A 16,572-nucleotide genomic window follows, 5' to 3' on the forward strand; every position below is an offset into this window, starting at 1 on the left:
TAAATACAGCCCACTATTTTTTTGTTTTATTTGTTTTTATATAAGGAATATAATAAAATGGCTGGATTTATGGACAATTTTGTCAGGATTGTGGGAAAGATACATGTCTCCAAATGACATGTTATTGTATCTAACAGGGTTTGACTTGTCCTGCTGCAGTAAACAGGCCTCTTATCTAATAGTGGACCATTCTTTAAAAGCGGGTTTCTCCATTATACTATTCATGCAGTACTTAAATCCCTTTTGTGCAACCCACCTTCACTTCTTTTCATACACAATGCAGTGCTCTCTGATCCTCTCCATCATTCTACCCACTGGCATTATGTAACATCAAATCAGATCATACCTAACAGAATCGTACTCAATACCTGTATTGTGTGCCTGTGTTCAGTGACTTCAGGAACAGTCTATTTCAAGCATGCTCACATCCAGTGTGTGTACACTTTATTTTTGAAATAAAATGTCTATTTCAAAATTTATTTCTGAATTATCTTTATTTTCACTTGATTGGATATTTAACAGCTTTTATTTGATCCAAATGCATTCACCACAATTCACAGGGATATTCTCAGGGTTATTTAAAAAAAAGACATCTCTTTAAGATAATATCCTTGCATGCTTCCTTCAGTTGGTTACCCATGGATAAAATATCCGAAGGGCTTTGACAAACCTGCTTGCATCTCCTTCCATTTTTTTATGGCATAAAATTTTAGCAATTACATTTTTCTACACGATTTATACAAAACATTTTTCAAGCTTTTGCTTCTTTGAATGTGCCAGTTCTGTTCCCATGAATTACTGTAAGCACAGGGAACATTTCTTTCACTGCTGTGTATAAATCTTCAAAATCCTGGTTCACTGTAATGTCCTAGATGGAGCCATATACAGAGAAGACAACAAGTTTAAAAATGGGATTTGCAGAAAGTTTGATTCAGATGGAAAGTGCAAAAGTTACCGAAAAGTCTAGTGCTTCCATGGCTGACTGTGGGTTTTCCTGCACACATTTAAGAATTCCGTAGCATCCAGCATTCTGAATGGGGTTCCTTCCCATCTAAGACAAATTTTTGAAACATAATTCAGTAAATATACAAGTGTGTGTGTGTGTGTGTGTGTGTGTGTGTGTGTGTGTGTGTGTGTGTGTGTGTGTGTGTGTGTGTGTGTGTGTGTGTGTGTGTGTGTGTATGCATATATATAAAAATGTACTGTCACAATCTATTTCTTTCTGTCAAACACAAAAGTTCAGCCAGCAGTATTTTTGCTTAGTTTACCACAAAGACAGGAAACAAGGAAAAAATTAGCCTATCTCTGTCCAGTCGTAACAAAATCCATCATCCAAAACATCACCTCAGAAGCTCACAAACAACACATTGTATTTCCTTTGTTATTTAAAATGAAAACACATGTTTTTGGGGTTGTGCCAAATTATTTCTTGTTTGGGACCACTAATTCCCTGTTTTTTTTCCTCCTTGGTTTAAGCTAATAAATAGGGCTGCAGAGGTGCTGATAGGTGGATTTTGTAACTTTTGAATAGAGCCAGGTTAGTTATGTCCTATTGTGTCCATACAATGCTAAGCTAAGTTTACTGGCTGTACTTTAATATTTACAGACATGAGATTGAAAACTGTCAAAATGTAGAAATATTGTTTCCAAATTTGACCAGTGGATAAAGTATGCTTTCCTTGGGTTTATCCACACTTAAGTGTTTTGTACTGATTATATCAAACAAGAACAGAATTTAAGTAAACTGTTTGCAGGAAAGAAAAGACAACAGATGACGACAATTTAAGTCATGTAGAAAAATGATCAGATTTTCAAACCTTGACCTGACTGAATCGAGCTAAAATAGAAAATATAAGTAAACACATCAGAAGTATTCATATGTATAATCAACATTGAATGCTGTAATATTCAGTATATGTTATCACCCTAACTTTCAATCAAAATATGTCCTTGAAAACTGTGCATCGAGTTTAAAACTGCATACGGTGATGCACTTGACCCTTCTGACCCCCCCCCCGACACACACACACACACACACACACACACACACACACACACACACACACACACACACACACACACACACACACACACACACACACACACACACACACACACACACACACACACACACACACACACAGTGACAACCCCACCTCTCCCCCAAATGCTTTTAGAACTAGATAACTGTAGAACATATCTTTTTTCCATCAATTTACCTTCAGGGACTTGATTGTCTTGTTTACTCTGAGGCCCATGGCCAGGCAAATAGCTCCTTCGGGTGGTATTCGGTTGTTACTATGGACACAACAAATGTACAGAGTAAAATGACATGGCATTCTTATATGCCATTGTTCATCTATCTATCTGAATTTGTAGGATTTGTTTTCCTAGAGAAGTTAAATGAGAGACAGAAGAAATTTAACTATTTCAACAGTATTTTCATACCACTGGCTCATTTTTAGAAAAAAAAGAAGAAAAAAAAAATGTATTAATAAACTGTGATAGAGCCATTTGGCTTCAATAGGGGTCTGATAAAGGATTATTTGCATTGGATCATTTTATCAAATAAGGTAAAAATGTTGACAACTGTAATTTACCACTTACAAAGCATTGGTCTAATGGAGTTGCAGCTTTTTCCCTTTCTGTTACTGTTAATACACAATGTGATCACTGTATAACTATGATAACAAAGGCACTAACCTTACATTTAATTCCTCCAAAACAGCATTCTCCTTCAGAGCCTGTCCCAAGCCAATGGCTCCTTCTTTACCAAAGCCATTAAATGACAGATCAACAATCCTGAGGAAAATATTTCCCTGAAACACAGGAGTATGTCTTTGGTACAGTAAAATTTCAAATATATTAGCAAGTAAATCTTGAAGACGTTTCCCTAGATTGTAGAGGTGGGGACTAATGTTGTAGGGCCTATAACATTATTGCCCACCTCTTTTGATTCAACTTCATCAGTAGCGCCCTTTTAGCATCGCTTTTTTGTTTGTTTTGCTAGCTTGGAAAATTTTAATTACCAGTGATGTAACGGCGCCTTTAAGATGGTAGTCATGTGACCGAGGCAAGCATCTTGACATGTCTCAAGAGTGACTCATAGACTGATGTGGCAGAGAAAATCTGGTAATTTTCCAAAACAAAACATCATTCAGAATCACATAATAAATAAAATGGTAATAATGTAAGTTATGTATTCTTTCTGTACAGCCCGGTGCCAATTGACCCATGGAATGTTACTGGTCTGTGGACGTTACCGGGAACAACGATGCACCTTAAGACTGTGAAACAAAAATGTTGGCAGTAGACATTCAAATAATAGGTAAAATTATTTAGTCACCATACATAATCAAACCCTGTTAATCTCAACACCAGTCAGGTTTTTGGTCAGAATCACCAGAATATTATCTTTTTCTTCTTTTTTAATTCAGTATCTTCATTGTATAACATTGAGATATTAACAAGACTCAACTACACCTGTCCTAATTTTACCATGCAGTGCTGTAAATTCTCACTTATGCACAAAATATTAAAGATGTACATGGATGGGAAGGGAGTCCTTTTACTGTTGTCTTTTGGTTGTACTGTATTTATGTCAATGTGTTTATGTGACCTTTGACAAATACACCATTTAATGGACATATCTTCTTTTTTATATATATATAGTTGGAGTAATGAACCTTAAGAAATATATCCTAAAAGATTTTGAGTGATGTGGCTGTTTTTAACCTTAGAAAACAAAATACAAAGACAAAAGAGGAAATGTGTCAAATGTGTCAACTTATAGTTTAAACTGTGTTTATCTGGTCTATATAAAACTTAGCATAGAAAGCTACTAGTTACAGAACTTGGGCGTCTTTTAAAGGCAAAGTGGCTTGTGTGTACCTAACAACATAATTTAGTCTGGTTACTGTGTACATTAAAACTGGCCTGGACTAACTAAAATCTCTCAATAACAATCATAATAATAATAATCTTTGAAATCAAGTAATTTAAATGAGATACGTGTTTGTTTTTTACATCTGTGTAACATTGAGGAATATTTTTTGAAATGTACAACTAACAATTTTGTGTTGTTATCAATGGAATCCTCATGATTTACCATAAGACAAAAGCTTGGCAGGCATGGCAATAGCGACTAAAAGGCTTAGTGAACATTCAAATTTTGCTAAAAAATATATTGCACTGTTTCCACCCTAGGATACATGGTACTTTCATCTGGAGCTGTTTCAAGGCCTCTTTTTCTGTACACTATTAATTTGTACACTATTTTTGAACACTATTGCAATAGTCCACTTTCAACATTGTGGTAACATATAACGTGAGGAACTTTAAGATAAGTTTCGATAGAACTTTATTAATCCTGAGAGAATATCTGTATTTGGTTCATGGGGACAGTAGCCTCGTGGGCAAAACCAGCTCCATACACAGCTCCTTTTGATGCTTTTTTATGGTATTTGTCCTGCCCTAACCACCCACCATATTGAAGTGCCTGTGAATCTAAAACAACAACAACAACAACAACAACAATAAAAAGAAAACCCAAAATGTATTGTTTAAACAGTGATTTTTGTGTTTGTTACCCCGAGTCCATTGGCCAACATCACTGCTCCTCTCCCTTGAATGCAGTTCCAGGCCAGATTTAGCGATCTCAACCCAGTGTTTTCTGACAGAGAATTTCCGAGGCTCTGCCCTTAGGAAACGAAAAAAACAATGGTACTGTGTTATAAAAAAAACCCAAAAAAAAACAACCCAACAAACCCCAAACAGTAACAGTTATATTACAGTCAACAATGACCGGTAAAGTAAAACAACTGTTGACACTAGTTTGTAAAAGTTTCTAATAGTGGAAATTTGATTTAGATAGCAGTTGTAATCTGGTAAAAAAAAAAAAAAGTGTACAGCAGTCAGAAGTACTTATGTTTGTGTTGTCTGGGAACAAGTTCTCTTCATTGGAGAGAGACACTCTGTTTTGTGTCACAGCCTAATATACACAAGTAAATGTGGGTTGAAGAGCTGTCGATACCTACGAGAAAGCCCCTATCATAATTTCATCCACTATTTAGGAAGCTAAGAAAATGCACAGCACTCAGCAGTTCATAATCATATATTATTATGGTACCCTTGGTGTGGTGGTTGAGTACGCAATAACTCTGTAGTATGAATGTCAACGTGTATGATTGGTGTTCGTTCTCTCAGGGACCTACTGTACGTAATAGCGCACTCAAAATGAATGAGGATGTTCTTTGATATTTCAACTGTGGAAAAAATAGAAATGCATATGTGGGGATGAATCATAGCTTCACTGGCAATGAGATGTAGCCGTATCTGCTTTCCTGCAGATTTGTTTTCAAATACCTGCATCAGATGTTTCCTGGTCTGCCATTTCTACACGAGGCATTTGTCACAAGGCTCATGCACATAGTAATTGAGAAGAGATTTTAATGAAGGCGAAATGCTCTTGACCTTTGAATGCCACAGTCTGCTACTGCCTTCTGTCCTATAACTGCTCCAGACATGAGGCTATGTCGTTATAGCAAGACCCTTTCGATTTCACGGGAATATATTTTTCAAACTCATAATAAAGGTAGATGAGGCATTACATATGGTACTGATTTTAAATTAATTCACAATCCACACATTAATCAGACATTTTATAAGGCCGTACTGTATATTCAGTTACCATATTTTACTTTGAACATGAACAGGAAACTGTCTCCAGTGATGGACACATTAATGACACTGAATATTTTTACTATTTTTTGTATGTAGGTATATATAATTTTTGTGACTTTCAGTTATCTATTGCTGTGAAAATATGTATTTCTGCATGAATAGATAGATAGATAGATAGATAGATACTTTATTAATCCCTATATTTAATATCAACTGAATTGAAATGTTAAATGTGAACATTTGTTCATTCCTTGAAAGGCCAATGGCACACAGGAAATACAAGCTCTTTTCTATTTGTACTGTAGTAATTGCTATACTACCTGCTCGCTCTCTTAGAGAATTGTAGCTGATGTCAAGGTGCTGTAATTTGGTGTTGGTGATCAAGGCCGGGCTGAGATATTCAGCGGATTGGTCTGTGAACTTGTTTCCTGATAGATTTAGTTTCAACAGGATTCCGTTCTTCTTGAGCATTCCAGCTATGGCTCTGGCCCCATTGTCCCCAAGATTGTTGTTGGATAGATCCACCTCTGGGTTAGACAAATATATGACTGTTAGTTGTGTAGATGTCCTCCATCATCCTTTATCATCCTCCAATATCTGCAAAATATACATCACTGATATTCACAAAATTGGACTGAAAAGTTTAGTTATATTGTGGTGCATAATAATAGGTGTTGAAACAGCAACCTACAAAACCCACAAAGAGTCATTTACAGATCCTGAACTGCACAAATGACTGATATTTAATAATAATTAAAAAGATGTTAAATGGGGTGCTGTGGCATATAATTGTCATGAGAGTATGTCAGTGGGAGTGGGGGAGGATTTTTGCTGGACAGGGGTGAAGGAATTGAAAGAGAAAAATTTGTGCATGCTTCCGTGACAAGTAAAACCACCTGTAATGAAACAATTTTCCTTTAACATCTTGGCTATAGCAGCTCCACCCGTTCCTTCCATCCAATTATCTCTCAGGTTCAGCTTCACTATTGAAGTGTTGGTTACCAGGGGAACCGCCAGTGCTTTAGTGCCCTGCAAACACACAACCACCCCCCTTCAAAGTGAAATTCTTGTGTTTGTTCACTGCAGTATATTTTTTTATCTGTCTTCCTGTTAAAGTAGAGGTACTGATTCAGGTGGGCGGGGGGTGGGGGGGATATTAAACCTGTGTGAGACAAAGCAGAAGCAAGGAAGATGTGTGGAGGTGTGGGTCAGGAACGCAGATCGGAGAAAATTATAGCTTGTTACGAGGCTTATGAGAAAACGTGTTTGTGTGTGTGTGTGTGTGTGTGTGTGTGTGTGTGTGTGTGTGTGTGTGTGTGTGTGTGCGCGCATTAGCTTTTCTGTTGAAAAACAGTACTGTACGCTATTATTTGACAATGCTATAAATCCTAAAGATACTGAATATACAGTCTTTGGAAGCCATGTCTTTTTGCATCTACTCTCCTGGATTGACAGATGAAGATGTACTTGAAATTCACTTCAAACTGCCTAAAGAATATTGAAGCTGAACGTGATTGTTGTTTTATGCATTTCATTTTTACAAATTTCATTCATAGCATTTACTCCAGGAGGAAGCTCAAAAGAATGTTGAAATGAACCCCAGGCGACGTATTTTCACATTAGCTCAGGATATTGTCTTCTCGCTGTCAGTGATGCACAACAGTAAAGCAATTTTTCATCGATCAACCTGAGAAAAAACAGCTAATTGTTATTGACTTGTGGGTCTGTTAAAAGGTGAAAAGCAATTGCTGTCATTCACGATTAAAAATCATCCTTTCCCCAGAGGAAATTGAAAATTTATACCTGCATAATGAGCTCTCTCTTGTCAATCCTAGCAGGTTCAGTTCAAAAAGGTGTGGAGCAACTAAATGTGTAACTGCAAGATCTATATAATGAGATAAATTTATGCAATTTCTTTTGGAACTGTACAGTAAAGATATACCCATCTGATCTATTTCAGGGAAAAGAACTGAAATTTTTTCTAACTAGCTGTAGTGGACTTAATTCTGAGCTCCCCAGACATAATCAGCATAGTCACCCTGGAGGGTAATATGACTTTGAATTAATGAGTCATTTACTGAACAAAGATTTGGGCTGATCTGGAATAGCCTAAGAGAGACAAAGCAGTTAAAATATTTGCATGTCTTTTTCAAGATGACTGGTATAGTTTAAGCACCGGAAACAGTGGCGTCTAATCTGATGAGCAGAACGGGTGAAGAAAAACTAAAAAAATTAAATGACCCTATTATGTTAGAATTGCCATGTGTGTTTGAACACTATTATTTTAAGTAAAATTGCAAAAAAATAAGTGTGTACGGTACTTGTCATTCATCAATTCTACAGCAACATTCACATTATTTTGGGCACACTTTTGGTAAATGTCTCTGTATTATACAGTATATCTAGCAGTTTTTAGTCTCCACCATCCCCCAAGGAAAACACCTTAAGCCCTTAAAAGCTCCATTTAATTCAACACCAATGTTATGAAAGTAGGAAATGGGAACTAACACTATAATTGTAGGCTGTACCACTAAGAATGAGCTAAAATTTAATAAAGCTCAATATATTCAAGGGGAACAGCACAAGTGAGGACTGTCATCTGTCACGACTACTAGTGAACCCGTTTACACCAAGAAAATTGAGACAGTTAAATTTCTTGATTGCTAATTAATAAAGGCAATAAATACCTATAAGGGTGTCATAACCCAACGTTAATACACAATTTATTAAAAATATTTTAATGGACAAAAACCCCAGACATTTCAAAATAAAACACTTCTGTCACGGAAAAAAAAATTTTGGCCACAGATTTCATGAATTTCATTTATGAATTGTTGGATATGAATCCCTCCCATACCATCAGCAAAACAAGAGAAACACAGAACCTTCCAGTCTAAATATTTTCATGCATTCCCTGTTTGATGGTTGAATTACCTGAGGCCCCAGACCACGATGCACCATGTTCAGATCAGTATTTCGTATTTGCTGCAAGAAACAAGAAGCAGGTACCACCTGAAACTTTTCACATGCCTCCAAATAGCAGGTCTTCCCTGTGGGGTCGTAAACATCCTCCTTATCTGCAACGTGAACAGAGACACTGGTTGTTGTGTCTGTCTCAATTTATCACTTTCAATAGCTCTATGAAAGAGAGAGAGATGTGACAGTTTCCACTGGAGGATGTTTTGTAAATGATATTGAAATGCCCCTATCTGCTGATTTTATCCTATCAAGGGAACTCCTTCATGCCAGATGGTTTTCACTTCTAGTGAAAATGGAGCCTGACAAGGCTGAGATGAAATCATTAAGATGCAAACAGGACTTCAGACTTAAAAGCAGCCAGGCATGTGATCAGTTTATTTCATGATTGAGAAGATGGAAAGGCAAGGGAAGGAAAAAGAGTGACAGAGGAGGGTCATCTTATCAATGCATGTGTAAATAATTACTACTATACTACTACTTTGATCATCATAAGCTAAACTTTAAGGAAGAGGTGAAATGTTGTGACAAATCTCAGCCTTGGAAAACTAGTAATAATTATAAATCCAACCATTATGACCACTGCTCAATTTGATATCTTTTACTATGTTTCTTTTATTTGTGGTACTACTTGGTGTTAAGTTTTTCAAAAGCAAAAAAAACAAAACAAAAACAGATTTTGTCATCCATTTCCATACCACTGAGCTCCAAATCGGTGTCATAGTCTTCTTCAGAGATTATGCACTCCTCTTCTCTCAGCTCTCTCTCTTGAGCATCTCCTGTTCCTTCACTTTCTCTTTCACCTTGATCTGACGTGGTTCCATCAGGGTGTGGGAGTTGGCCCTTTAGCTCATGCATGTCAATGTCTGTCCGGCCAGGTCTTTGCTGGTTAAAAAATTACAAACACAAAAACAGCTGTTGTATAAGACTGTGTAGAGAGACTTAATGGCAGGGGGATTAAACTGGTTCAAGGCCTGGAGAATAAAACTGCCACCATCTGCTGGGACGACTGAGGACATCAATGTGGATGGATCATTTAAATGACTGTCTTTAAGCTCATATCCCTCTTTTCTTTTTCCTGTAACGTTTGTCCTTCCTGCTAGCTTCTAATATGTTCAACAAGAGGCCGTTTTATTTCTCAATTACATTGAATACCATATTGTATTATTAGAGCACTAAGAGGCTACCGACTTGAAAAACCTACATAGTATGTGTATAGCGCTGTAAATATAACACGCTTTTTGTGTGGGCAAATTGTTTCAAAAGAGAAATATTATGAAAAATACTTTCATATTGTATTTATCACAAGCAGTCGAGAAAAAGCATGCAGCCCAGTGGGCAGTCATCATCAAAGTGTAATTGAAATAGACTTTCAGGGTGTTGATCTGACTCAATTTTGCTCAAACAATGCTGTCAAGAGTGATCCATAAAAACAATTACTGTAGGTAAGTTAAGGTAAGCTTAAGTTTTTCAGCCTTATTCCTTTCAGACATGTCAAATCATGTCTTTTACAGATTTATGACCCATTAAATTTTATTTACTAAAAGTACTTTTTCCACTTGCCTACTTTCAGACTTCCTATCCTCAGATTGCAGACCCTGGCTGAATGGCCAGCTTCCTACCTCCTCTAGCTGTGACTCCTCACTTTCTGTTGTGTCTTTGTCTTCCAGTAAAGAAGGCAGCAATGTCTCCTTGGACAACTTCTTCCCATGGACCATGACTTTGAGACAGATTTTGAATGAGGATACTGATATAACTTTCAGGTTTTATGGCAAAATTACATCAAAAGTTTGTCTGATCAATATGCCAATTCTGCTGCATTTAAAATCACTGCATCTGAACATGCACTGTGCTCATGCAAACTATCTTGTTTAGTAGGAGGGTTAAACTTTGGGCTAACCGAGGTCACTCTCTCTCTAACAGCCAATCAGGACACTCATGCAAGTTTGGGTGACTCGCTTTGTTGACACGTTGTCATGCATCTCTGCTCCGAGTGCTGACTCTGAACCATGACAACCAGCCCTTAAAGAGGCAGAAGGAGGGAATGCAAATAACCTTTTTTTGCTTTAACTTTGTTTTTCATGGAAAATCCGTGAATCGAATTCTAAATCTGCCTTTCAAACTAAAAGAATTCAACCCAAAAGTCTTTAACAACTAAAACTTTAATGTCTTGCATCTGTTGCATGCACAGTATAAAAAACACGTTGACAGATTCTGTAAATGCTTCTCTTTATTTGTTAGTAAATGCAAAGTCCTTGCAGTTGATGCATTAAAATTGGCTATTCTCAATTACACAACAAGGTTCATTGTAGCAGAGGCTGATTTTTTTAATAGCAGCAGAAATATGCAAACACAGAAACAGGAACCCATCAAGACAGTCTTTTTTTCCCCAAAGCCCTATGAAAAAATGCTGGATAACTTCACAATACAGTCTCTGTGACTGACACAGTGTTGGTAAATAGACAGATTTTTAAATATGAACAGGAGACATAAGTTAACCATGCATTTATTCAATGCTGCCATTTTACCCCATGCCTAAAGGATATGAGAAACACCACAGGATACCTTTTTAATTCTTTTCAGATCGAGCAAAATCATAATGGTCATATACATAATCAAAATACATTCTTAAAAAAGATTGAATTGGTACTCTATATTTTATACTTTACTCTTTGAATATTTATATATGTATATAGAAGCTATATATAGAAGCTGTATCTTGCATCAACTGTTTTCTTGTCAAACATTTTACAGACATTACTTGACACCCTTTTCCCAACTAAATCAGTTTAAAAGGAATAGTACAGAAGGAACATTTGTCCAGATAGAAATTCAAATGTTTTTAACAGCTGAGACAAACTACATTGAAATTCCTTGTCATGCTGACAACTATCTTAACAGACAAATAAAGGGAACAAAAGACTCAAAACCAAAAAAAGAAGGAAAGCCACAGGTTACTGCAGGATGCATGATCAATGAATAATGTGACACCTGCACCAGTATTTCAACTACAACCCTGACTAATTGGAAAGCATCAAATGACTACAGCGACAATGTAATTGATTCTTGTCTCTGCATGAAAATGTCCCTTGAATCTAGAAACACAATTGCTGATTCCAAAACCAAAAGCCACGTGGGCCAGATCTGTTACCAAAACACCATGTGTGAGAATTTGCAGGCTTGTGTGACTCAGAGCAACAAATTAATGCTTTAACATCAGACAAGCAGAATACAAGCAGATAGAGAGTAACCGCTTAAAAACATGCACCATTGTACATGCATGTTTTATAGCTTATCATATAGAAAAGTGTTGACAAGCAGGGGTTAAAGTAGGTCAGACAATTCAATCAAATGAGTATGATAAATAAGGTAGACTTCTAATTAATATCTCACCAGTCTAGTTTTGCTGCTGGTTTACCAGAGGAGGTGCCACGCATGTTGTTGGAAAACAATGTATTCTGTGAACACCTTGGTGTGATGGTTATGAGAGTGAACTTTCACACAGATGATCAAAGTTCCAATGTCTCTAGTTTAAAACATTTTGTTTATGTAACTTTTTCAAATTCTAAGGTTAGGGGTAAAATATTTTTAGAAGTTGCATAATTTTTCTGTAACTAGTCTGGCTTTTGCTACTCTACCAGAATTCAGGATTCCTCCACCTGGTAAATTCCATTTTTAATCCCTGTACACTTGTGATAACTTCCATGGCACACAAACGGACGCAGAGATGCTACTGGGCAGGTATCAGATCACAGTGGACAGGCGGCGTGCAAGACACAGGGTTGCGTAACATCATGCAGAGAGATTATACAGAACAGAATGTTGAAAGTAGACAGAGGCAAAGACTTAACATGAGGTGAGAAACAAAGGAGTCATGATGCTGCTAAATTCAAATTCCAAAAACTCAGTAGGTGACAGACAGCCGGTGCCAAGTTGACAGATTTTGAATATGATGTGGGCAACAGTTTGCTTGAACAGTTTCACTTTGTACTACAAAAACACTTCATTTTTTCCAGTGAGATGATTTGTGGAATAAGAGCCTGTTTATTTACTGTAAGATAAAAGCATCAAAACCCACCATCACGTTTGTATAATAAATAGGCCTATGCTGCTACAGCAAGGAGATGTTTCGTTAGCCTAGCCTCAAGACTAAGACCAGCTGGTTTTGCTCTCTGTGAAGGTAACTAAGTCTTCCTAAGTCTTTGGTTTAATCCGTTTAAAAACCAAAAGGGTAAAAACTTGTAATATAAAGACTGGGTTATTGTACAACTTGAACAAACAAGATGCACGTTAATATTCAGGGGGGAGAAGGTTTTTTTTACCTTTTCCCCACATTTGTCAAATTAAGATGTGTGCAGGCATTTTCATATTCCTCTGTCAGATTCATTTCATCATTGAGTTAACAAACTATGATTTGAGGTGAAAGTTCCTTTATTAAAACAAACATCAATGTTAAAATATTTTAAAATTCAAGAGCCCTGAAAGAGAAGTTTCATTTGGTACAAGTTTATATCAATGTATAGTGTGTGACTCAGATTCAGATTTCTTTAGTGGTCATTCTGCACAGTCTAATGCAGTTGCTAGGGGTTGGGAAAGAACCAGCCAGGACAAACAATGTATTGGTAAGAGAAGATAAGCAGGCCAAAAAGCAGATTTGGCACAGAGGCTCATGCATGTTAATGGATTACCAGGGATGAGCTAGATATGTTTGTGAGGCTGTTAAAGAACCACAATATCAAAATTGTCTCTGCTCACCTTAACAGGTTTGACTTAACTCCCCCTAAGTAATGCTAACTGAAACTGCAGTCTGAACACATTTGACAGATTTGACCAGCCCTGATTCTTTCCTGAAATAAAATTACTCAGTTTATTAATGCCATAAGTCCTTTAAGTATAAAACCTTGATAAAGCCTTTTAACAACAACACCAAGTATATTACATTTCTTGAGTATATTCTTGTCTTGGTCATGCATTCACAATGAGGCAGGTCATTACACGAGGTGCAAACATAATTTGAAATGAAAAATTTATAATTTTTGGAAGTATCATCAACAAGCAAAACAGTATTAGATAACGCAACATTTCCAACTTGGTACAGACAAAGTCGTAGAGCCCAACGGAAACATTTAAATATTATTAAAAAAAAGAAAGAAACCCATTCTTAACAGTACAAAAATTGGCACAGTATTCTTTAACCAGCATTGGTATGTCCTCCAGACTGGTGGTCATCAGAGAGCCCCTGATTCATACACTTACGAGCAGAAAACTCTGTGACGGAGAGAGAAAGAGAGAGAAGACAGAAGGAGAGACAGGAAGATGGATGAGAGAGCAACATAGAAATAGAGATGTTACAGTCATTACTCACCCAGTAGGCAGGGCTTTGATGGCCAAATGTGAAATTCAAGTGACAATCCACACATCGTCTGTGATGCATTATGTTGGTGCTTAATGAGCCATAGTGGCTATGTAGAGCTCTTGTTTTGCACTCATGGGAAGGGTATATGAAGTGTAATCTTGAATATGCACAAATAACAACGGAAACAAAAACATGGAGATGGAGCAGAGCCACTCGCATTCACTCTAATCCTGTTGGTTTAAAGGCCCCTCTCCATGTGTTTCTATGGTTACCCACTGTTTTCATCTGAAACGGTGATAACACATGGGCACTGCCAACAACTACAGTTTGCAGATTGGAATCAGATTTACAAATGCCTCTCAGAGACAGAACTGCTCCCTTAATCTCACCGTTTTAGATAAATTTCAATTGGCTATGCCAGACCACTTTTTTTTTTTTTATAGATGACATGAGCTGACCAGATGGTGCATTAGAGTAGCAAAGAAGAGTCTTTGGTAGAAAAACAAGATGAATAAATAAGAAACATCATAGCTGGCATGCAGCCATCTCAGTTCAGGGGTGTGGCAGGTGAGACATGTGAATGTGGATCATGTGGTGTGTACATAACAGATATTACCATGACTTCTAAAATCCAGCAAAAGACCAACAAATGAAAATGGATCAAAGCTGATAACGCCTTTAGTTTCTCGTGTGGGAACTGCATGAGAGCCAATAAATAGCCGTAAGTGAGTTGGCGTTGGCTGATTGGAAAGTTCTAAGTTTGATAATGACATAAATCTTGTAGTCAGGCATTATTAGACTTTATCTTGTCAGAACAGTGCAGCCTGCTGCTCTTCTATGCTTGAGGGTACACATGACGTTTGAACAAAGGAAGGATGACACTACAATCTGCTGTATTTTGATACCCTTTTATAATACACTCCATCGTGATTCTGCCAATGTTACAGGAGATGAAAGCCAGGACCACGGCAGTGTATCTGGACGATTAATTCTACAATTTTTGGGGATGGTCAATCATAGAACGTCAAAATACACTAAAGAATTGTGATGCTATTTGTGTCATGTTATCTACAGTACATCTCAGTTATCTATCGTTCACAGGATAAAGGATACAAGATAATCTTTTTCTGAAGTAGTCATTAAAATTATGTAATATTGTGGTCCCAATCCGTCATTGGAACCATATATACTTACTCATCGGAATCCTTTTTGCTTTCCTCAATATAGGCGATGGACTCTGAACGAAGACGGTTGGTGACTTCGTAGGTGCGCAGGGTGACTCCAAAGATGTCTTCGTGGTATCGGTTCTCACCCTAGATGTGTTGGGATGTTCAAAGTACAGAAAATAAGGGAGGAATATATGAGATGGGTTTTACACATCGGAAACAGGAAACAGGTCTTGTATTAACAAATATTTAACTTCCAACTTTTATTCACTGAACACTATCATTGTCCGTTTTGTGTAGCAGCTGGCATAGTTGCTACACATAGTTGCTCATTGGGGGCGTAATCATGAAGGAGCTTCCTGCCACTACCTCTCATCCATAAGCTTAGAGTCCCCCCCCCAGTGTGTGCGAGCATGTGTGTGTGTGTGTGTGTGTGTGTGTGTGTGTGTGTGTGTGTGTGTGTGTGTGTGTAAAGTTGATTTCTTTCTTACACATGTTGTGTTTCATTAGTATTTCTATAAGAAATTTCTTTTTTCGTTAGTTCTTGGGTAAGACTTACTGTAGCATTATGATTCTGCACATGGAGAAAGGTATGCTTGACAGCATTTAGATGCTTGTAGTCTTTTCTCAAATTAACAAATGGCTGACAGACTAAACTATCAGGTCATTTATATACAGTACACAGAGATAGTTATGTAAGTCTTAATAGCAGGCTTGGTGACATGTCATTATTCTATTTAGGCTGATTTCAGAAATTAATACGAGCCATTCGGGATGTTTAGCCTTTCAGGAAATAGAGACTCCAGTTCAATGGGTGGGTGATTGCATCACTCGAGGCACTGCTGCAAGTATGAAGTTCACTATCACAGTAACAAATAACAACACTATATTTTCTCCTCTCTCACCCGAAGCTTGCTGATGAAGAAGCCTGCGTCCTCCAAGCTCATGTTGCCCTGTTGTTTGATGATTTGCTGTATTGTCTTGAGTACATCCCCAGCCATTGTAACATCACCACACACATAGATGTGTCCCCCCTGCTCTCTCAAGCACTGGTACACCGTCTCTGACAGCTGCTCACGCAGTGCGTTCTGTACATATCTCTGAGAAGGAGGCAGGGGAGGAATGATGAGTATGCATGGAGAAGTCAAGTGTGAGAAAATAAAAATGAAACAATGTGAAATCGAGAGCCAGGAGACCAGTTACAGATAAGGAAATTGAAATTAAATTGAAGTAGAATTTACCATCTGTAAGATGACACTGTTAAGTGTTCCACTGACAAAACAAATATAAATGTTGGGACATTTTTATCTTTTTTCCAAACTCTGTTCTACTCTTTATACATTTTTGATTCATTCCACAACCAGTTACTGAATATCTTTGCCAAATACAGCA

General features: G+C 37.3%; 2 protein-coding genes across 2 annotated transcripts in view; both read right to left on the reverse strand.

The window, feature by feature from the left end:
* Positions 1–553: 553 nt before the first annotated feature.
* lrrc74b (leucine rich repeat containing 74B) lies at positions 554–10,455 on the reverse strand. Its single transcript, XM_068311666.1, has 10 exons — positions 10,281–10,455; positions 9,357–9,543; positions 8,617–8,759; positions 6,579–6,711; positions 6,003–6,209; positions 4,590–4,699; positions 2,704–2,819; positions 2,220–2,298; positions 956–1,051; positions 554–868 (listed from the first exon to the last, which is right to left on the reverse strand). The coding sequence occupies exons 1-10, from the start codon at positions 10,374–10,376 to the stop codon at positions 752–754; spliced, it is 1,284 nt and encodes a 427-aa protein (XP_068167767.1). The 5' UTR covers positions 10,377–10,455; the 3' UTR covers positions 554–751.
* Positions 10,456–10,887: 432 nt separating this feature from the next.
* The window catches only part of nos1 (nitric oxide synthase 1 (neuronal)), a 49,104-nt gene continuing 43,419 nt past the window's right edge, over positions 10,888–16,572 (reverse strand). Inside the window, exons 27-29 of the mRNA XM_068311535.1 lie at positions 16,086–16,280; positions 15,209–15,327; positions 10,888–13,926 (exon numbers count right to left, since the gene is read on the reverse strand). Coding sequence (XP_068167636.1) covers positions 13,911–13,926; positions 15,209–15,327; positions 16,086–16,280 — 330 coding nt within the window. The 3' untranslated portion in view covers positions 10,888–13,910. The remainder of the gene's footprint in view (positions 13,927–15,208; positions 15,328–16,085; positions 16,281–16,572) is intronic.

The sequence above is a fragment of the Antennarius striatus genome, chromosome 3 (genome assembly GCF_040054535.1).
Source record: "Antennarius striatus isolate MH-2024 chromosome 3, ASM4005453v1, whole genome shotgun sequence".
Classification (NCBI taxonomy): domain Eukaryota; kingdom Metazoa; phylum Chordata; class Actinopteri; order Lophiiformes; family Antennariidae; genus Antennarius; species Antennarius striatus.